General features: G+C 38.1%; 1 protein-coding gene across 7 annotated transcripts in view; it reads right to left on the reverse strand.

Moving 5' to 3' along the window:
* Positions 1 to 24,386, reverse strand: part of RALYL (RALY RNA binding protein like) — a 718,971-nt gene that overhangs the window by 124,352 nt on the left and 570,233 nt on the right. For 6 of the 7 annotated variants that reach the window (XM_037736077.1, XM_017521831.1, XM_017521825.1 and 3 more), the window contains one exon: positions 4,595 to 4,627. The exons of the other annotated variant lie outside the window; for it this stretch is intronic. In XM_037736077.1, coding sequence (XP_037592005.1) covers positions 4,595 to 4,627 — 33 coding nt within the window. The remainder of the gene's footprint in view (positions 1 to 4,594; positions 4,628 to 24,386) is intronic. 7 annotated transcript variants of the gene reach the window in all.

The following is a 24,386-nucleotide window of genomic DNA, read 5'->3' on the forward strand; positions in this document are numbered from 1 at the left end:
AAAAAAAAAGCTGAAGGCATCATCCTACCTGACTTCAAACTGTATTACAAGGCTATAATAAACAAAGTCAAAACAGCATGGTACTGGTACCAAAACAGGGATATAAACCAATGAAACAGACCAGAGGCCTCAGAAATAATACCACACATCTACAACCATCTGATCTTTGACAAATCTTACAAAAACAAATATAGGGAAAGGATTCCCTTAATAAATGGTGCTGGGAAAACTGGCTAGCCATATGCAGAAAGCTGAAACTGGATCCCTTCCTTACACCTTATACAAAAATTAACTCATGATGTATTAAAGATTTAAACATAAGACGTAACACCATAAAAACCCTAGAAAAAACCTAGGCACCACCATTCAGGACATAGGCATAGGCAAGGATTTCATGACTAAAACACCAAAGGAAATGGCAACAAAAGCCAAAATAGACAAATGGGCTCTAATTAAACTAAAGAGCTTCTGCACAGCAAAAGAAACTATCATTAGAGTGAACTGCCAACCAACAGAATGGGAAAAATTTTTTGCAATCTACCCATCTGACAAAGGGCTAATATTCAGAATCTACAAGAAAACTTAAATTTATAAGAAAAACACAACCCCATCAAAAAGTGGATAAAGGATATGAACAGACATTTCTCAAAAGAAGACATTTATGCAGCCAACACACATGAAAAAATGCTCATCATCACTGGTCATTAGAGAAATGCAAATCAAAACTACATTGAAATACCTTCTCACGCCAGTTAGAATGGCAATCATTAAAAAATCTAGAGACAACAGATGCTGGAGAGGATGTGGAGAAATAGGAACACTTTTACATTGTTGGTGGAAGTGCAAATTAGTTCAACCATTGTAGAAGACAGAATGGCAATTCCTCAAGTATCTAGATCTAGAAATACCATTTGACCCAGCAATCCCATTACTGGGTGTATATCCAAAGATTTATAAATCATTCTATTATAAGGACACATGCACAAATATGTTTATTGTGGCACTGTTCACAATAGCAAAGACTTGGAACCAACCCAAATGCCCATCAGTGATACACTGGATAAAGAAAATGTGGCACATATACACCATGGAATACTATGAAGCCATAAAAAAAGGATGAGTTCATGTCCTTTGCAGGGACATGAATGAAGCTAAAAACCATCATTTTCAGCCAACTGACACAAGAACAGAAAACCAAGCACTGCATGTTCTCACTCATAAGTGGGTGTTGAACAATGAGAACACAGGGAACACAGGGAGGGGAACATCACACACTGAAGTCTGTCGGGGGCAGGGGACTAGGGGAAGGATAGAAAGGGTTGAGGGGTTTAGAGGAGGTATAGCATTAGGAGAAATACCTAATGTAGATGTGCAGCAAACCACTGTGGCACTTGTCTACCTATGTAGCAAACACGTACATTCTGCATACGTACAAAGGAAGGAGGGAGGGAAGGAAAGGAAGGAATGTCAACATCACCAATTAACAGGGAATTGCAATTCAAAACTGCAATGCAGTACTACCTTCTGCAAGAATGGCCATAATCAAAAAATCCAAAACAGTAGATGGTGGCAGGTATGCCGTGAACAGGGGACACTTCTACACTCCTGGTAGGAATGTAAACTAGCACAATTACTATGGAAAACAGTGTAAAGATTCCTTAAAAAACTAAAAGTAGAACTACCATTTGATCCAGCAATCCTACTATTAGGTATCAACCCAGAGGAAAATAAGTCATTTTATGATAAAGATTCTTACACACGCATATTTACAGCAGCACAATTCACAATTGCAAAATCATGGAACCAACCCAAATGTCCAGCAATCAACAAGTGGATAAAGAAACTGTGGCATATTTATACAGTGAAATACTAGTCAGCCATAAAAAGGAATGAATTAACAGCATTTGCAGCAACTTGAATGAGATTGGAGACTATTATTCTAAGAGAAGGAACTCCAGAATGGAAAACCAAACATCTTATGTTTTCACTAGTAAGTGGGAGCTAATTATAAGAATGGTACAGTGGTCTTTGGGGACTCGGGGTGGGAAGTTTGGGAGAGGGGTGAGGAATAAGGACTGCAAATATGGTGCAGTGTATACTGCTTGTGTGATGGGTGTACCAAAATCTCACAAATCACCACTAAAGAATTTATTCATGTAATCAAATACCACCTGTACCCCTATAATTTATGAAAAAAAAGAAATGGGTATAAAGCACCAGGAAAAAATATATATAAATTTATTTATAAAAAATAAAACCTTTGAGAGAAAAAAAGTCATAAATTTGAATAATGGTACTTATGAGTAGACTGCCTTGTGCCTAGTATGCTTATATATGTCCATTGGTTCACTTCTATCCATCCTCTCACTGAACAAGGTAGGAGAGAGATACAAACATAATTTTTTTTTTTTTTTTTGAGACAGGGTCTCACTCTGTTGCCTATGCTGGAGTAAAGTGGTGCAATCTTGGCTCATTGTAGCCTCAACCTCCTAGGCTCAAGTGATCCTCTTACCTTAGCCCCTAGGTGGCTAGGACAACAGGCATGCTACCGCTGCCAGCTAATTTCTATATTTTTTGTAGAGATGAAGTTTCACCATGTTGTCCAGGCTGGTCTTGAACTCCTGAGCTCAAGTGAGTCACCCACCTTGGCATACATACTTCTGGATAATTTTATTTAAAATAATTTTCTTGAGGGATTGAAAAAATTTAGCTAGAAATTAAAATATCTATTCAGCAAAATCATTTGGGTTGCTTTTATACCACTTTACTTTTAAGACATAAGCAATATCTTATGTGTGCCATGCTAATTTTCCCACTTTGAATATTTGCTGAGTTATACATTTTTTTTTGTAAAGTTTTTCTTAGGGTTCTAATACTCAGAGCCAAACTTTTGATAAGTTTAATATCAAGATTACTTAGGGTCTGCCTTTTAAAACAGAAGCATGCCAAAAAAAAAATAAAAAGAAAAAAGAAAAAAAGGATTCCATCCTAGAATGTCCAGGAGAACAGTAAAGGCTGCAGAGAAACTACATGAAGTGAGGCGTGAAGAGAAGCTATTTCAGGCCTTTTGACTTGAGGGCAGATCATATGCATTCAAACTAAAAGATTTTTTCAGGTGTAGAGATTTTTAACAATAGAAGCTGATGATCAATGTAGGGGGAAAAAGCATGCTTTATCACCTTTTTTGGACCAGACCAATTAGACCTTTCATTTTTCATGTAGTCTTTAAATAAATGCATATATTCCATTTTTTTCTTCCACATCCCCTAACAATTATTTTGATTTCCATGATTTGAGTTGCTTTCTGAAAAGCTTTTATGAAGAGTTGAAAAGAACTGGGAACCATACTGTTCAATGAGTGATAGAAATATTCATAGGCCATGTACAACATAATAAAAGGAAATTGATCTGTTCACTTAAAAAATCTAACCCCATTCCTTTTTTCTGGTCATTAAGCATCAGAATTGTGGCTGTCTATATTTGAGGGCTTTTGGTCCCTCATCAAATAGAGCATGATTTCTCTAGGCAAGGCATGGCATCTTCCACCACTTTTTGATACAATATCATCTATAATATTGAAAGTACAAAAGTCCATTCATAATACACTTTAATATATCAGTTAAAGGAGTATTTGATAGATTAGATACAAACAACATTGCTTATTCTTAGTTTGAAATGCCTAAAAATAGAACATATACACTCATGTCAACAATATTATTATTTGAGACAAAGTCTTGCTCTGTTGTTCAGGCAAAAGAGCACCATCTGTTGCACCATCTTGGCTCACTGCAACCTCACCCTCCCAGGTTCAAGCAATTCTCTTGCCTCAGCCTCCCAAGTAGCTGGGATTACAGGCATGTACCACCACGCCTGGCTATTTTTTACATTTTTAATAGAGACTGGGTTTCACCATGTTGGCCAGGCTGGTCTCGAAATCCACCCACCTCAGCTTACCAAAGCACTAGGATTACAGGCATGAGCCACTGCACCTGGCCAACAAGATATTAATCTTAAGATGTGTATTGTGAGTAAGGAGGGTACCATCAGAGTAGGCAAGCATTCGGCTTATCTAAATTTGCCTCAGGGTTCCTCAGCTTTGGGTGCAGAGAAGCAGTCAATGTGAGTGACCTGGAGAAATTAAAGTGAAATGAGAGCTAAGGAGAAAAGATAGATATTGACTGTGAAGACAGATTTAGGGAAGTGGGTGAAGAAATGGTGAATAGAGTAGATTGAAAAGAAATGGAGTACAGCAATGGGTAGACAGGCTTGGAATGGTGAAGCTATGGCTCAGAGGAATTTTTAAGACCAATCTGAGTATATTTTTACATGAGGAGAATATGGATAATCACTGTGTACCTTGTTCAGCCTTTATGGAATATACAGGATTTCATATACATTCATTAGGTACATTTCTGGGGTCACAATACAACTTAGGGAACATTTTAGTTAAGTCTCCATAAGACATAGATAGCAATGTTGCATGCAATGATATGTCATGATTTTGAATATGAGGTTAAATGACTGAAAATACTATCTCAGAAGTTCTTATTAATTTGAATTAAATAATTAATACTTAAAATATTTATATACTCACCCAACGGACAGGAAAGGTTCCTTTGATTCAAGTCTATGAAAAAATATGAAAATATTCTTTTAATATAACTATTTGCTGTATATTAAAAATTGCTTTTACATGAACCTGGCAGAATTGTTATACTTGTTTGGATAAAAATACATAGTTAACACCAGTAAAAAGCTATGAATAATATATTAAGACCTAATCTGGACTAAGTCAATTTGCACCTGGATTAATGCAGAAGCTAAATAAAATGAGAGTCTTGAAATGAGGGCATAGCATTTAAGTGCTAGGTTAAGATGATTATATTATTAGTCTAATTCTGATTTGTGCTCTCTGTATCTACTCATTTTCTTTATTCCTGGTAATTTTTAGAAGTTTTTATACATCTATTTGTGGTTGTTGTAATAGTGAAATAATTTGTAATGTACTTGTTACATGTTGGCTGAATAACTGATTTATTCAGAACACAGAAGCAGCATACAATATATAGTTATTTATTGGTCTTAACACCCCTTGGGGTGGGGACTGTGTCAGGTCACAGATTTGGGTTGATCTGCCTCCTTTGTGTCTTCTAAAAACTGGGTATTTTCTGTACCTCAGTATCTCAAACAGAAAGTCTAATCCTAAGGGTTGTAGTTCACTTGAGAAAGCCACTTTAAAACATACTCTGTGCCTTCTTTTTCTCAGTATAAAATGGGCTAGGCTTACTTCCAGCTACTTTGCTGATTTCATAAATTAGCTTTCCATTTTTTATAAAATGTAAGTGGATCAGGAAAGAATCCACTTGTAAATAGTTCCTTGTTAATAATTAAGGAAATCTGTCGGTAAGTGTATTTTGGCCACACTAGTTTCGTTGTAGGTGTCTTAAGATACAATTAAGGGTTAAATGTAGGCAAATTGAAGATACTTTCAACTAAATCCTGATGTTTAAGATTTTTGAAAAGCATGATTGAAATGACTATCTTAGTATTAGGCTAAAAATTTGTTTTTATAAATATGAGTCTAAACAGTGAAGGCAATAATTACTATTTTGTCTCTATTTCATTCTGTGTATGTAAAAAAATTGCTTATGAGAAGTATGCTTTGGTGCATTTATAGGCAGAGCTGACATGCATCTCTGCCGCATATCATGCTGCTTTGAGTGAATAATAATCATAGCAGGAAAGGGGCTTTTTTAGGGAGCAAATGCCTTAGCAATTCCTTTGGACAGCTCCAGGTAGGGTAGAAGCAGATAAAACCAATAGTTGGTGCTAAGAGTTTAGAGAGGTTTATTTATGTCACCTTTTCTTTTCTGAATTCTGGTATTATTCACATCTCTAACTGTAGGTACATTAATTGACCTGTTGTGTTTGTTTTTCTCATATATTTGTGATCTACATAAGCAAACAGAACTAGGGAGGGAAAAGCTGAAGATAAATAATGAAAAATGTTTGGATATATTTGCTTTATAAGACATGACCAGTGCCAAGTGATCAAAAGGAAATTACTTTGAAGAAACGAGGGGGATTCTATATAATATGATGCAGGAGATTGTTCACATATTAGACCATCAGCACCATAATGATACTACTTTATTTTCCATCTGATAATACTTGTAATAAAAAGAGCATGTGGGCATTAATGGGATCCCTTCTCTCTGTATTTGCCAATAATTTCAGCCTAACATTTATCAGATAGATGTTAGTGTATGTGTGTGATTTGCTTGTGTGAAGTGCTACCCTCCAGCCTCCTATGTTCCCCATTTTCTGCACGCTACATTATCCTCCTTGTCTCTCACTGCTGTGTGAATACTATAATGGGAATATTTTAAAACATTTTATATCTTTCTCTTCTCTCTTTTTCAGCCTCCATGTCTCATTAGTTAGCAAGTCCCATCAATTTTTCCTTTAGGACTCTCCTGTCCCCCTCTCTGCATTCAATTCCCAGGCTGCTTTTCACTAGTTACCTCAGCCTAGCTAGTGTCTCCAAAATTCTTTGTTCAAAGCCACTTCAGCTTTACACACTGCTTTCACACTAAGCTTCCATCAATGCTGCCACTCACTCCCTTTGGGCAAATACTGCATTGCACCACTTTAGGGTGGCATGAGCAACTTGAATAAAAGCAAAGCCCATCACTTTTGATTTTTCCCTCTGCAGTTATCAAAATGCTTAGTTCAGAATGTGCTTGAAGTAGTAGTTATTGATTTCTCTCTCTCTCTCTTTTTTTAAGGTTTCAGACAAGCAGCCGTTGGATTAGAGCATACAGGGACATATGTTGTCCTACTGCCCCCTGTGGTTAATATGATTAGTCTGACTTGTTAGTTACTAATAGTTGTCCCCTTCTACCACTTTAAGCCCACTGCAACCAGCTCCTTCCAAATGCTCAAGAGAAGACTTCAGAAGAAAATTCAAAGTTTTCAAAATAATGTTGGATTGAAAGTTCTGACTGATGTTCTATAAACCAGGAGTTTGCAAACTCTGGGCAAATCCTGCTCACCCTCTGATTGTGTATAGCCCCAAGCTAAGAATGGTTTTTACATTTTAAAGAAGCTGGAAAATAAAAGAATAGTAGTATTTGTGACACATGAAATTCAAACTTCAGTGTCCATAAATAAACCTTACTGAAACAGAGCCCTGTGACTTCATTTACATATTGTTTAAGGCTGCTTTTGTGCTATGGCAACAAGTTGAGCAGTTGTGCCAGAAACTGCATGTCTAAAATCCTAAAATATTTACTACATGGCCTTTACAGAAAAAGTATGCCAATGTGTGAGATACAATTATTTCGTTGGAAGGAACTGGAAACAACCTTCTAAAATAGGCTTTCTTTACTTTCAATACATATCAAGATATTTTTTCCCAGATTTAGAAATTCAGAATAACTTGAATTTTTTCTCTACGTCATCATTTCAACCACTGATCCTACTGACATATTCACCTAAAATATTGCTTTTATGTCACCAGTTTTCTTGATGATCTCATTAACCATAAGATGGTACCCAAACTTTTAAGCTCTTCACAAACATGCCCAAACCAGTTTTCCATTACTGCTTCTCTAACTAACACTTCATTCCAGAAAAACTAAATATTGTCCAGACACATCTGATTTGGCTTTGCTTTGGTACACTTAGCATTCATTATATTTCTGCACTAGAATGCTGTTTCCCCCCATGCATGATCTATTTATCATTTAAATTTACTCCCTTCTTAAAGTAACTCCCTTCTTAAAGTCGATCCTGATACCTTCATTTTACAGCCCATCTCTGAGGTACTACTTATCATCATCACTATGACATATTCTCTGAACAGTATTATTCAATTAACTCGTACTGTTTACAATAGCAAAGACCTGAAACCAACCCAAATGCCCATCAATGATAGACTGGACAAAGAAAATGCGGCACATATACACCACTATGGAATACTATGCAGCCATAAAAAACAATGAGTTGCTGTCCTTTGCAGGGACATGGATGCATCTGGAAAACATCATTCTCAGCAAAGTGACACAAGAAGAGAAAACCAAACATCACATATTCTCACTCATAGGCAGGTGTTGAACAATGAAAACACATGGGCACAGGGAGGGGAACATCACCTACTGGGGTCTGTTGAGGGGTGGGGGAGTAGGGGAAGGACAGCTAGGGGCAGGGAGGTTGGGGAGGGATAACACTGGGAGAAATGCCTGATGTAGGTGACGGGGGGATGGAGACAGCAAACCACCATGGCATGTGTGTACCTATGCACCATTCCTGCAAGATCTACACATGTACCCCAGAACTTAAAGTATAATAAAAAATAATTTTTGTATTCATTATCTGAATATTTTGGATCTATTGCGTTAAGAAAATATATCAAAATTAATTAAACAAAACTGAACTTAGAGTCTCATAAGAGTGGTAAGAATATTAAACCTGTACTCTGCTTAGACAAGAGACTTCCAACAGTTCTGTGTTAAGCCTTCTGATGGGCCTAGAGGGGAGAGTGTTGCTGATGGTTCATAAACTGAGCTGAAAGAAAAGATTATTGGTCCAAGCCATAGATGATAAGTCTAAGGTACCGGGACTCCCAAGTGTCTTCTGTGGTGAAATAGAGCAGGAAATCTTGGTGACGTGCCACCATCAGGCCATCCTACTCTGTGTCTCACTGCAGAGCAGAGAGATAAGTGACTCGTGTTGAATGATGTTCTACTTTGAAACCAACTGCTCAGTTGTGGTTCATTACATTGAGGCAGACTCCCTAGACTTGGAATGATTCAGGGACTCTGAATAACCTCATTTATCTCAATTATATAGTAAACATCATACCCGACTCAATAAGTTTGGGGGAAGATTATGAGATTTTGTATTCAAAACATCTAGGACAGTTCTCGGCAGAGTGGATCCTGATGGTCATGACTATACCAAAGAGAGGTTGTTAACTCTGAAGTCTGAAACTGCTTGGATGTATGAATAGATCATTTTAGTAGTGTTGGCCCTGTAAGCTGGAAAAAAAAGCAAAAGAAGAAAACTCCTAGGAGAAATATTCCTTTGTAGAAAATTATTTATCAATTTAATCAATAGAAACATGATTATATTGTGATATGCCTACAGAGAACTTTCTAAGATTTTTTTTACAAGGTAATTGTTTCATGAAGAAAGGGATTGATTTTATCTTTCCTAAGATTTTATGTGAAATAGGTAGTGAATTTAATAATACTTCATTCAAGACCCACTAGAATTAGGAGTAGAATAAGATAAACAAATGACAGCCTTCAGAAAAAAATGAGACATAGTGGAGAAATAAAATAGAATAAAGAATGAAGGTCAATATTTGGAGCTAAATGAATTATAATACTTTGTATTTAATAAAAACTAAATTTAAGGCCAGGTGTTATTCAACATTCTTTATAAACTCTAATTTATTTAAATATCATGATACAATCTGAGGTAGTTCTTATTATATAGATGAGGAAACTGAGACCACCAGTTATTAAATACATTGTCCAAAGTCACACAGCTCATAAGAGGTTGAGCTAGGATTTGAATTCAGACATTTTAACTCCAAAGTTCACGTGCCATCTCTCTATTTTGTTTGTTTTGTTTTGTTTACATGTGCTTCAAGGTATGGTCACATTGTCTCTCTTTATACTTCTATGCTCTACTGGGAAATCTCATCTGGTTTCAAGTGTTGGAAATTCCCAAACTTACATTTCTGGCATCATTCTATTTATGATATTTGGCTATAGCTGCCCATGAAATGTCATCTAATTGTAGATGCCTCTAACCTAATATATCTCAAACTAAACTTACTGTCTTTCTCCCTTATTCTGCTCTTCCTTGTTTTTCCCTAATTTGTAAAACTCAACCACTTAGGTGACCAAACAAGAAAGACTGGAGTTATTCTCATGAACTCCTTTCCAACCACCTTTCTAGTTATAAGAGTTTTCTGTTGCCAAAAGTTCTCTTGATTCTGTCCTTGCTTCTCAATTCTTACTTTCACAGTTCAAGTGAACATCAACTTTTATATGATGCATTAATTTCTTCAATGACATCCCTTCTTCAGTATTTCTTTGGTATTGCCATATCTACTAGCAAAATTAAATTTCTAAAATACAAACATAATCATGTAATTCTCCTCTCATTACAAATCTCTTCCTATTTCCAGGCAGTATTTTCTTACATGCACAATGGGTTCATTAGTGGTACTCCATAACTATTTTCATAGCACTCTGTGAAACTTAACTATGGTGAATTAAAAGTTTCCAGTGTAATTGCCAAATTCCCCCTAAGACTGCACACTTCTTGGAGGTACAAACTAACTGTATTTCAAGTACCTAGAATCATGCCTACTTCATTGGAGGCTGTCAGTCATGATTTTGTTAAATAAACCTTCCCTACCTTGTTCCCCAACTTCAATTCCCATGTTTTGCCTACAGAATACGGTCCAATATAGCTTTATTATAACTTTATTACTTTATTTATAGTCTTAATTTAACTGAAAGTTCATTCGCAATCTCACTCCAGTGTACTTTCCCAGCCTTTGTCTTCTATCACTTTAGCCTACAGATCCCATGCTCCAGTCAGGCTGAGCAAATTGCTCACTGTCTGGGTAACATCTTGCTTTTTTCCCTGTGTATTGGCATTTTGCTTTCACACATGCTGCTTTTTCCCTTGTGCTTTGGCATATGCGTGTTTTGCAGAAATAATTTCAAAAGTTTTTGAAAGACTAGTGGTTTGTCATGAATCCAAAGCATCTTATATCCACCTATTATATTTACAGAGTTAAATTGTATTTAAAACTTCCAGGCAGTGATACTATTTACCATGATCTGATCTATTCTTTTCAGCTAGGACAACCCAAGCCCTGACCTACATTTAAGATGAATGTGCCAAGGGACTTAAGGTTCTAGAATCAGATTGACTGATTCTAATCATGACTCTATCACCTCTGGCTGTGAAAGTAAGGGACTTCTCTTTGTGCCTCAGTTATTTCATTTGCAAAATGGAAATAATAGTAGACCTATCTCAAAGAACTATTGTGAGAAATAAATACATTACAAACATTAGATAACTAAACAATTAAAATAGTGGACAAATGCTTAATAAATATTAACCATCATTGTTATTACTATTTTTTTTAAAATCTCTGGGTTCTCTGATCCTTGTTTCTGCATTCATGACCAGTTAATAGAAATAGAGAGTTCAGGTTGGGGAATAGGTTGGGGAATAGGTTGGTGTAGTGTTTATATATCAATGAACCATGTTGGGATATGTTGGAGAAGACACACAGTAGCCAGCAGATGGAAATGTGGGCCCGACATTCAGGTGAGACATTAGGCTGGAAGTAGATTCAGGAGTCCTATTATCAATGCAGAATTAGTATATTAAATCATAAAAGAGCATAAGTGTGCCCAGAGAGAGTGAAGAATGAAAATAAAAGGGTGGAGGAAAGAATATCTGGGATCACTAACAGGACATTAGGTGTGTAGAAGCAAAGTTCAGAAGGAGGCAGGAGAACGGTTGTGGCAGTTGCATTAACCTGTACCTGGCATGGCACCCAATACATAGCAGATGTTGACTGACTGAGAAAACCTGTGCCTAGATCTATGCCACTGGCTTTCAATCTGTTCTGTAGGATGAAAGTAAATAAAGAAGAGATGATTCTCTGTGAAAGTAGCTCCTGTATGCTTTACTCAAGCCAGCAAGGAGTAGGAATTGAGAAGTGTTAACATTCTCCACTATAGATGAAAGTCGATTTACAGGCCAAAGCTAGTGTCCAAATCTAGTGATGTTGGAAATCTCGTTTATTTACACTGTATGAATTAATTAATCTCTTAATAGGGAATAGGGGACTTCTTTATTTTTGGTACAAATTATTTTATACAGCACATGGAAAGGAAGGGGGTGGGAAGCACTTCTTTATTTTAACTGCACACTTTTTGTTTCCTCCAAAAGAATTTTATGCATTTTTAAAAGTGTTTTAAAGATGAACATGGGTGAAAATATTTTATGTAGAAAAAAACAGTGTGGCTGGCTTCTATATGTCCCCACCACACTTCCACAAACAATGAGAGAGTCTAACAATTATCACAAGAGCCAGAGCTCACGATGTGCCAGGGACTCTGCCAAGCCCTCTCATGGATGGAACTTTAGTTTTCTCATATGCTGTCATCAAAGTTCAGAAAAACGCAGTAATTTGTTCAATGCCACACGATGCTGTTATTTGAGTGTCCCCTCTAATACTCATGTTGAAGTTTAATTGCTATTGTGATGGTAGTAAAAAGTGAGACCTTTAAGAGATGATTAGGCCATGAGGCCTTTACCCTGCTGAATGAATAAATGTCATTAATGCTGATGTGGATTTGATTTGCTTTTTCTCTGTTTTGTGCATGCATTTCTTCACCTTGTGATGCTTTCCACCATGTTATGATGCAGAAAGAAATCCCTCACTAGACACTGCCTCTTGATTTTGGACTTCCCAGTCTCCAGAACTGTGAGCCAAATAAACTTACATTTTTTTATAAATCATCCAGCCTGTGGTATTCTTTGATAGCAGCAGGAAACAAACTAAGACACACAGCAAAGTGTAGTCTGAATTCAGTCACAGGCCTAACTCCAAAGTCTATACTCAGCCATTGCTCTGCACTCTTTAGAAAGAACAAAGAACACAATAAATGCTACACTGGCCAGATGTTTAGTTTATCTGGCCCCACACTGGGTATGATGATGGCTCAGGCCATTGTGAGTTATCCCTTAGCTAACTGATTGCTTGTTATTGATGGAATAATATAGCATGATATTTTACAAATAACTTAATATACTTCTTAAGGATTATAGAAATCTTATTTTGATATTTAAAATTTAGTCTACGTGTCTCATCCTTAACTGTTTGTAATCTAAACACATCCATACGACATTTTAATCATTCCAAGACATTCTGATTTAAAAAAGACTGGATAAAGAAAATGTGGCACATATATACCATGGAATACTATGCAGCCATAAAAAAGGATGAGTTCATGTCCTTTGCAGGGACATGGATAAAGCTGGAAACCATCATACTCAGCAAACTGTCACAAAAACAAAAAACCAAACACCACATGTTCTCACTCATAAGTGGGTATTGAACAATGAGAACACATGGACACAGGGAGGGGAACATCACACACCAGGGCCTGTCAGGAGGTGGTGGCTAGGGGAGGAATAGCAGGGTGTAGCGGGGTTAGGGGAGGGATAGCATTAGGAGAAACACCTAATGTAGATGATGGGCTGATGGATGTAGCAAACCACTATGGCACAGTTATACCTATGTACCAAACCTACACGTTCTGCACATGTACCCCAGAACTTAAAGTATAATTTAAGAGATTAAAAAAAAGCTTTTTGTCAAGATAAATCATTAAATGGGAGCAAAACATGATGACTGATCAAAGATAAGCACTTGTAAGTGATTCTTAGGTATCTTCTTACAGAATATTTTACATATTAAAATATGACATAATTTTATCAGTATTCTTAAAAATTCATTTATTTCCTAAAGATTTAATAAAAAGTCTTCTTTATGTAATAGGAACAGGATATTCATGGATAACTGTAGGTGAATTCTCTGAGAAATACTGAAGATCAGAACCTGTCTGTGGTACTTATTCTCTTAACTAGTTATTCTCGTTCCCTAGCCTGAAAACAAAACAATTCCAGGCTTCTGTGGGGGCTGGCCGGGGCCAAGATGCCTAGGAGACACATTCTTAGGGTCTTGTTGTGGAGAGCAAAAGACTTATTAGGAAGAGACTTCCTTGGAGCATAGCATGGGAAGAAGCACTGGTTGGTTTATACAGGCACTGACCTCCTCACCTTCATCTGCACAAAGAGGTCTGAGTACACCGTTGGTCAGCTTCTTTGGTTGAATGAAAGTCCAAGCTATTGGCGGGGTATGGTGGCTCACGCCTGTAATCCCAACACTTTGGGAGCCTGCGGAGGGTGGATCACGAGGTGAGGAGGGTGGATTACGAGGTCAGGAGATCGAGACCATTCTGGCCAACATGGTGAAATCCCATCTCTACTAAAAATACAAAAGTTAACTGGGTGTAGTGGTGCACACCTGTAGTCCCAGCTACTCAGGAGGCTGAGGCGGAGAATAGCTTGAACCAGGAGGCAGAGGCTCCAGTGAGCCGAGATCACGCCACCAGACTCGAGCCTGGTGACAGAGTAAGACTCCGTCTCAAAAAAAAAAAAAAAAAAGTCCAAGACACTGTTGGATACTGACCAAAAGCATGTACTCACAGTGGACTCTTGTGCCAACCATATCCCTTCTCCAGCTATGGCTACCTACAAGGGTGTAGTGCTGTGATGATTACACAAGGATTATCTCAAATGCAGCCATTTGTGGCGTCCTATCAGCATTGAAAAATTGGTGGCCAAGTGGGGCTTCGGGTGATACTGCGATGGAATAGTCTGAGGTGGCTGAAAGTGGGAATAATCATTCCTTTCCAAGCTTGTGAGCTCTAAAGTTGAGAGGTCAAATCAGTTTTAATTTTAATGTCAACTCTAATTGATGGTGGCTGCTGGGAACATTATATTGACACGAATTCTAAAGCCTACTTAGGCATCAGGGTTTAAGGGATTGTAATTAACCTATGCCTGGCACAGGAATAAGAAAAAGGGAAAACATTATGTCCATATATGTATTTACCAACTTGTGCTAATGGAAGGTACAGAAATTTGCTCAAGGCTACAAAAGTAATGAACAGGCATAAAATCCACAGTAGAACTTAGATTTCCAGCCATATAGTCCATAAGCCAATGTGTACAAATAATAATGTATATTTAATGCCTCATGTGTGACAGCCAAGGTTTAGAATTTGACGCACTATTTGAAGCATTTGCACATATTTAATCCTCATAACTTTCCTGTGAAGTTGATATCATTATGATTTCTATTTTATATATGACAAAACCGAGATAGAAAGGAATCAATAAACTTTCCCAGGCTCTTAAAGCTAGAAATTCATAGAGCAGGGTAATAACTCAGGCAGTTTGATTAAGATATTGAATCTTAATAGTTTGGTAATATTTGTACTATTTTCATATATATTATTTGTTGATCATTAGAAGAACATCATATTTACCTACAAGGTTGAGGAGAGATCCCAGCTCCTTCATTCCTATGGAATTTTCCTATATAGAATCAATTTCTCTGGAACAAAATGCAGCTTTCCCCTCGATTTCCTGTAATATCTTTTTCAAAGGCTTTCATGCTCAACTGAAATCTGTGCTTAGGGTTATCATCAAGCCCCTTGGTAAGTTTCATTTGCAGTTACCACCATCTGGGCTGCTATCTTCAGGGACAGGTTAATGTATGACTGTGGTATCAACCAAGAATCTCTGTGGCAGTTCTGACATTGAGACTCATGACTTTTGCCACATTGGAAATTGAAGCTGCAGGGCTCATCTCCTTCAGACAGGCTGTAATATTCTTTCATAATTCTACTGGGAGGAATGAACTATAGCAAGAGGAATGGAGGTGAAGGATAAAGAACCTCCTGGCAATAAAGATCATTAACCACCGGCAGATTCTCCTGGGAGAACTGAAATGCTCCAATAGCTTTGGGGGCAGCAGTGGGGATGGTGCTGGTAGATATTTGGCCAGGTCAAAGTATGAGGTCTCATCTTTTCTCCAGTATGATTCCAGGATTAACCTTACTGTCCCTCACTTTGGAAGGGAGTGCACACAACTCTGCAGATATTTCTATTAAATTAAGAAAAATGATTTTCTGAAAAGAAATACTTTCAAACTTAATTATTTTCATGTAGCAATATTTGCCCACCTCAGTTCCAGACTTGTAAAGGGAAGTAAATTTAACAAAAACTAGCAAGTGGCTGCTCAGCTGTCTCTTTCAATTGTCTTAGTTGCTTGCTAATGGCTGTTAAATCCTGCAGGGAAACTGTGCCTTCTGTCAAGAGCGCAGCCTGGGAAAGGAGGTAATCAGTCAGAGTTATCCAGTTTCATATATTCATCCTGAGTACTGCCCTTTGCAGAATGCTGATGTCATTTATCTTTTTCTTTACTTTCAGATGAAGATATGAGTCAATACTGTGCAATCTTTTGATTGCCAGTCATAATAAGTTGTGTGCTAAATGACATAATATAGTATTTTCAAGGTCCTGGCCTTGCAGGTTGGGAGGAGCAGTTGGCATGTGTCCTTCTGCATCTCTCCCTGCTGCCCATTCAGTCCATTCTCTTCACTGTGCCCCACACTCTCATACCCTTCAGGTCCCAGCTTCAACCTCACCATCTCTGATCCTTTCTCTTAATACAGCATTTGAAACTCATTCAGACCAAGTTGTCTAATATAGACTTGGTGAAGAACAACTCATTTTTGCATATGTTTTGCTTAGCTGTGTTTCTTCCTTCTTCCCAGTAACATACTGGTTTTTCTGGTTAATTTCTTCTCTGAGTTTTTGTCTCAGTAACCTCAGCTTCCCCACCCTCCCTTGACCCTTGTTCTCTGAAGGAATTAAATCCTGGCACTTAATTTTAGAATGTGATTATTTTAACTGCCACATGTTGACAAAATTGTGTGATGCCAATCACCCACCTGGATTATCCAATATTATCTACTCCTGTATTGTGTTGGAAGCTCCAAGTGACTAGGAAGGCTGCATTTTGGCTTCATGTTAGAGTCCTCCCACTCTGCACCTGTAGCTGGGATGCTCTTTGAGATAATCGTGCAGGACCAAGCCATAACCCCAAACCGGATGGATTCAAAGTCTTGTTTGTTTTTGTCAATGTCTTAAATAGTCTCCACAATGCTAAGTTCAATGGTGAATTATTAGTTAACATGAACTTTGAAGAGCAGTTGATCCAATTGATTATTTATTATTGAAACATTTTCTTCCTTGAGTTTCATATGACTCAGCCTAACTACCTCACTAGTTGTTTCTTCCCAGTCACCTTTGCTGGTTCTTGTCTTCAAGTTTGAGAGTGTTCTAGAGCTCAGTCCTTGGAATTCTTCTGTTTTCTATCTTTCCTTATCTCCTTTCTGTTCTCACCCAGTCTTGGGGCTTGGAATACCATCTATATACTGATGACTCCCAAATATGCACATCCAGTCCAGATGTCTCCCCTGAACTCCAGATTAGACATTCAATTGCCTATGTGACATCTTTACTCACCACCTACACTGGCCTGTTCTAACTTCTGTGTGTCTTCCCCATTCCACTTAACTGCAACTTCATATGTCCAGCTGCCTGGTCTGAAAACCTTGGAGACATCTCTGGTAGACAGTCTGGCTATCATCAATTTCTTCCTCCCACCCATCAAGAGGTGGAGTCTATGTCCTTGTGACTTGCTTTTATAAAAAGAATGTGATGTGGCAGATGGGACACTCTGGAACTTGCAATCCAGATTTGAAGAGGACAAGCAGCTTCTTCCTCCCTCTTGAAGTCAGTCACCATGTACAAATTCAACTGCTTTGGGACCATCGTAACGTGATAAACCTAAACTGACCACAGGAAGAGACCATGTGGAGAAAGAGGCTCAGCCACCACAGCTGTTCCTGCCAGCCTCAGCTTCCAAACATACCTGCTATTGATATGGACAGGAGACAGGGAAATACTGGGTAGAAAAGGGTGGTTCCCCAGCAAAGGCCCCACCCTTAAGCCTGGAAACATGTGGCCCTAAATGAGAAAAGGCACTTCTGTTTTTGCACCCAAAAGTTGCCTTTTGGCCTGCCCTGCCTCCTTATCCTATACCCATATAAACTCCAAACTACCAGCTCCAGGAGGAGATGAGAGGACAAACCGAAGAGCAGAAGAGCGGCAGAATGGTGTGGCAGAGAGAAGAGAAGGGGCGTCCGTATTCCAAGAGGAGCTTGGCTGGAGACGGTTGGAGAGGAGATTGGCCACTGGATGGCCAATTCCAGGGGAAGATCCTCTTTCCACTCCATCCCCCTTCCGTGTCCCCATCCATCCTGTGGAGAGCCACTTCCATGCCTCAATAAAACCCCATATTCATCCTTCAAGCCTGTGTGTGACCTGATTCTTCCTGGATGCTGGACAAGGACCCAGGTACCTTAAGCTGTCTGCAGATGACAAGGCTAAGGGAGTGCACTGTGACACATGCCCACTTGGTCTTCCGGAGTCTCAGGCTCCCTTCCCTGGATGCTGGCATGGGGTTGGAGCCCAGGGGCGCTTGCTATGGCTTCTGCACCTGCCTGTTTGTATGCTCCCCCTCCCTTAAGGGGTTTTAGCACACAGGCACATAGCTGAACAGACAAAAGGAGACACACCCTGTCACATGTCCTGCAAGGGGGACCAGGGAACTCTCCTGTTTTGCTTTGTAGGTGCCAAAGCAATCTGGGACACACAGAGCAGAACTGTTTGACTGAACTCAGTCCAGATCACTGAAAATGACAAAAAAGTTTTTTTTTTTTTTTTTTTTTAAAGCTAGTAAACCTTGCTACCCAGCAGCAGATAATGTGTTTATCCTCAACTCTATTCTTTTTCTCACAGTCCACTTCCAATCTGTTAATAATATTGTTGGCAATACCTTCAAATTCAATCAGTAACCTAACTGTTTTTATTTGACATCTCAGTTGCTACCACTTAACCGCATCACCATCTCCTGCCTGGTTTCCCACATTCTACCCTCACTCTCCACAATCTATTGTCAACATACAGCTAATATGACTTTTCAGAAGTTAAGTTCTGTCATGGTACTCTTCTGCTTAAAAACTTCCAAAGGCTCTTCATTTTATTCAGAGTAAAACACAGAGTACTTCAAAGGCCTGTGAGGCTTTACATCATTTGGTGCCTCCATTTACATTTCTGCCATTATCCTCTCATTTCCTCTTGGCCCCAAGATTTGTTTGAGTTTGCTCTAGAAACATTGGCCTCCTTGCTTTTTAAAACACATGGGTTTTTATTTGCTTTAGGGCCTTTGCTAGCAAGTCCCTCTACCTAGAATGCTTTCTTCAGGCATCACTCTGCCTGCTCATCACTTCCTTCATGGCTGCTCAAATGTCAGTTCTCAGCTGGGCCTTCATTGATCACCGTATAAAAAAATCGCAGTGCTGGTTATCTTCCTACTTCCAAACGCTTCTAGCTTAATTTTTTTTCCCCTAACATCTACTACCTTCTAATTTATAATTAGTTTGCTTTTGTTTATCTTTAGTTACGTCAAACTTGAAGGCAAGGTCAGAGATTTTTGTTTACTTTGTGATAAATTAAATTTAGCCTAAAGCTGCCTCCTTATATATTTTAAGTTCAGCATAAATGTTTCTCAGTACATAGCACTATAACTTACATGAAATTGTAAACAGACCGTAGCTTGCTCTTGTGCCAATCACCAAGTCCTGGCAATCAAAGGTGGTCACCTGTTAAACTGTGTTCAAACAAGGCAAACATGGAGGTATAACCAGTCCTGCTGCTTCTGGACCTCACTTTCATTTTCTGTACACAACTTTCTCTTTTCTGTACATGTATCTTCTTCCACGATGTAACTATGCTGGAATCTCTGAATGTACCCTGGCTTGGGATGCTGCCCAATTTGCAAATCATTCTTTGCTCACTTAAATTCTTTTAAATGTAATTCAGCTAAAGATTTTCTTGTAGCATTAACTGGGATATCCTCAGTACCCAGAAAAATATCCAGTGGGTGGTTAATAATTAATTGACGAATAAATGACTACATCCACAAATTTATGTTTCCTTCTCCACTAGATCCATTAAGAATCTTTGATATAGGTTGAATTTGGTCAGTCTCTGAGAGCAACTTTGTTAACAGAAGCTAAGAGATAAGTCATCCCTCCAGGCTTGAGATCCTGTGATCCACTCCAAATGCTAGGATCAGAAAATCTTCTTCAAGTCTCCATTGTTCCTACAATTACCTTCAGGGCTGACACTATGTGAGGTATTTATTTTGGGTTTCATCTCTCTTGCTACCAATTTGGTTTGTCTCTAAAATTTGTCTGTCTTGGCTCTTAAGTTATAATGGCTGGCGTCCTAGGATCCCTCATGGAGACCAGCTGACTAGGTTGCCCTGCTTTTTTCAATTAGCATTCCAGGACTGGAGCTTTGTCTGGAATTTGCTGTATGACCCAGAAACTTGCAACACATTGACTGGCTCCCTAGATGGCAACTCTCTCCAGTGAGCCTGTCTATTAACTGCCTGTCCACAATGTGTTCACCTACACATAAGGCTAGTCTTCCTTGCTTTTATTTCATCAGCATTACATTTAAAAACATAATAACTGCTTTTTCAGTTGAAATGGATACCTGATATTACTTATTTCTTTCATAATATCTTTATTTTTTAATGCCACATATTGCAACTTTTCTATTCTCAATTTAGTTTATATTTCTTTTTTCCTTTTTTTGAGACAGAGTCTCACTCTGTGGCTCTGGCTGGAGTGATTACAGCTCATGCAGCTTCAAACTGCAAGTAGGCTTAAGTTATCCTTCCATCTCCGCCTTCAGAGTAACTGCAACTACACGTGTATGTGACCATGCCCGGCTAATTTTTGTACTTTTTGTAAAGATTGTGTTTCACCATGTTGTCCAGGCTGGTCTCAAACTCCTGGGCTCAAGCGATCTTCCTGCCTTGGCCTCTCAAAGTACTGGGTTTATAGGCATGAACCAGCATACCCCGCCCATAGTTTTAATTAGGTCATGTAATGTTTATTTTTTTTAATCCTCTAAACATGAGATTTGCTATACTGAGTTGGAATAATAAAGAGGAAGAAAAAAATGATAAAAAGATAATCTTCAACAAATCATAAAATTACATTACAATTCTATTTAAATTGTTCCTGAATTCTCACAGTATCATAAGTGTCTTTGCCATTGATGTTGTAACATAGTTTTAGTAAGATAGGATTTAAAATACCTTTAACAATTGCTAAGTAATTCAACTCAAAATGCTTTTTCACTCTTGATTATATTTTGTGGGTCATCTTCTATTTCCTTTTCAAACTCAGCTATTGGTTGGTGTGTCACATTTTTAAAAAGTACATTCTGATACATTTACTGAACTCTGACTCATTACCATTTGTTGCTCTGCATCGATAGATTCTCTGAGTTAGGAATCCATCATCTATCTCCTGTTTTTCTGTCATGTCTATGCTCTGCATACTAAGGCTGCAACCTGGGTCTTTATTCTGTTGCTCTTTGTAGCTCACACACACGTCTGTCCTTTCAAAGCAGTAGCAAAGCAGCTGAATTACAGCTTTAAATAGGAGGGGCAGTTACTGTCAGGCAGGCACCATTGTCTTCCTACCTGCTCACTAATCTGGAGTCAGAAGAACTGCCATTAGCACACATTCCCAACTGCTTATTCCACTGCACCACTTAAAGGCTCAGATGTTTTGACTTTTTTGTTTTTGAAGATTACATGACTTCAGCTGCTGCTCTGGGCCCCATATCCTGCTCCTTGCCCTTTGCTCTGCACACTGAATTCTGCTGCCTGTCCTGGCCGGGACTGACTGACAGGCCACTTCCTGCAGTTAGCTCTAGTAGGAACTATGTCTCCACGCAGGGCCACTGGACTGGACTGAACTGTGAGACTAATGTTAATGAAGTTGCCCTTTTAGCAAATTAACTTTTCTAATAACCATGGTGGCTAAAGGAGTCTAGTTCCAAAGATTAAGTGTTGTATGTGTTTAACAGGCTTTGCTCAACATCAGACCACCCCCGAAAAAAACCTTCACGGTTGTTGCCTGCATGTGTCCTTTTGTAAGGTGTTTGTCATTTTTCACCGAAAATATCTAATTTTAAAATGTCTTTTTTTGGTTAAAAAATTCTTTTTAAAGAAAATTTGTATTATGTATTAAAGTTATAAGAAAAATATTACCTGCATGTGGGTAGCCAGTTTTCCCAACACCATTTATTAAATAGGAAATCCTTTCTTCATTAATTGTTTTTGTCAGATTTGTCAAATATCAGATGGTTACAGATGTGTGGCATTATTTCTGAGGCCTCTATTCTGTTCCATTGGTCTATATATCTGTTTTGGAACCAGTACCATGCAGTTTTGGACTCCTTCCTTACACCTTATGCAAAAATTAACCCAAGATGGATTAAAGACTTAAACATAACACCTAAAACCATAAAAACTCTAGAAGAAAACCTAGGCTATTAATACCATTCAGGACAGGGGCATAGGCAAAGTCTTCAAGACTAAAAAGCAATGGCAACAAAAGCCAAAGTTGACAAATGGGACCTAATTAACTAAAGAGCTTCTGTGCAGCAAAAGAAACCATCATCAGCGTGAACAGGCCACCTACAGAATGGGAGAAAATTTCTGTAATCTATCCATTTAACAAAGGGCCAATATTCAGAATCTACAAAGAACTTAAACAAATTTACAAGAAAAAAAACAAACAACTCCATTCAAAGGATGTGAACAGATACTTCTCAAAAGAAGACATTTATGGGGCCAAGAAACATATGAAGAAAAGCTCATCATCACTGGTCTTTAGAGAAATGCAAATCAAAACCACAATAAAATAGCATCTCATGCCAGTTAGAATGGTGATCATTAAAAAGTTGGGAAACAACAGATGCTGGAGAGGATGTGGAGAAATAGAAACACTTTTACTCTGTTGGTGGGAGTGTAAATTAGTTCAACCATTGTGGAAGACAGTGTGGAGATTCCTCAAGGATCTAGAACCAGAAATACTATTTGACTCAGCAATCCCATTGCTGGGTATATACCCAAAGAATTATAAATCATTCTACTATAACAACACACGCACACATATATTTATTGCAGCACTGTTCACAATAGCAAAAAATTGGAACCAACCCAAATGTCCATCAATGATAGAATGGATAAAGAAAATGTGGCACATATACACCATGGAATACTATGCAGACATAAAAAAGGACGAGTTCATGTCCTTTGCAAGGACATGGATAAATCTGGAAACCATCATTCTCAGCAAACTGACACAGGAACAGAAAACCACACACCACTTGTTTTCACTCATAAGTGGGAGTTGAACAATGAGAACACATGGACACAGGGAGGGAAACATCACACACCAGGACCTGTTGGTGGGTGGGGGACTAGGAGAGGGATAGCATTAGGAGAAATACCTAATGTAGATGATGGGTTGATGGGTGCAGCAAACCACCATGGTACATGTATACCTATGCAACAAACCTGCTCATTCTACACATGTATCCCAGAGCTTAAAGCATACTTTAAAAGGTTAAAAAAAATTTATCCCTATTCCCAAGCATACAAAAATAATTACAGTTAATATTTTGCTCTATTTTTTTCTCTGCCTGTTTTATCTGTTAAATAGTTTTGGTCATGATGTTTATATAATTTTTTAAACATCAAAAGCAATTGCAACAAAAGCAAAAATTGATAAATGGGATCTAATTAAACTAAAGATTTTCTGCACAGCAAAAGAAACTATTATCAGAGTGAACAGTCAACCTACAGAATAGAAGAAAATTTTTACAGTTTACCCATCTGACAAAGGGCTAATATCTAGAGTCGAGAAAGAACTTAAACAAATTTACAAAAAAAAAAAAAAATTATAAAGTAGGCAAAGGACATGAACAGACACTTCTCAAAAAAAGACATTTATGTGACCAACAAACACATGAAAAAAAGTTCATCATAACTGGTCATTAGAGAAATGCAATTCAAAACCACAGTGAGATATCATCTCATGCCAGTCAGAATGGTGATTATTAAAAAGTCAAGAAACAACAGATGCTAGTGAGGCTGTGGAGAAGTAGGAACTTTTTTACACTGTTGGTGGGAATGTAAATTAGTTCAACTATTGTGGAAGACAGTGTGGTGACTCCTCAAAGATCTGAAACCAGAAATACCATTTGACCTAGCAATCCCATTACTGGGTATATACCCAAAGGAATATAAATTATTCTATTATAAAGATACATGCACACATATATTCATTGTAGCAAAGAATTCCACTATTCGCAATAGCAAAGACATGGAATCAAACCAAATACCCATTAATGATAGATGAGATAAAGAAAATGTGATATATATATATATACATTAATATATATATCACATATATATATACACACACACACACACACACACACACACACACATACATACACGTACCCCAGAATACTATGCTGCCATAAAAAATGAGATCATGTTCTTTGCAGGGACATGGTTGGAGCTGGGAGTCATTATCCTCAGCAAACTAACACAGGAACAGAAAACCAAACACCACATGTTCTCACTTATGTGAGAGCTGAACAATGAGAACACACGGACACAGGGATGGAGCAAAACACACTGGGGCCTGTGGGCAGGGGCTGGGGAGAGGGAGAGCATCAGGATAAATAGGTAATGC

The sequence above is a fragment of the Cebus imitator genome, unplaced genomic scaffold (assembly GCF_001604975.1).
Source record: "Cebus imitator isolate Cc_AM_T3 unplaced genomic scaffold, Cebus_imitator-1.0 Scaffold22, whole genome shotgun sequence".
Lineage (NCBI taxonomy): Eukaryota > Metazoa > Chordata > Mammalia > Primates > Cebidae > Cebus > Cebus imitator.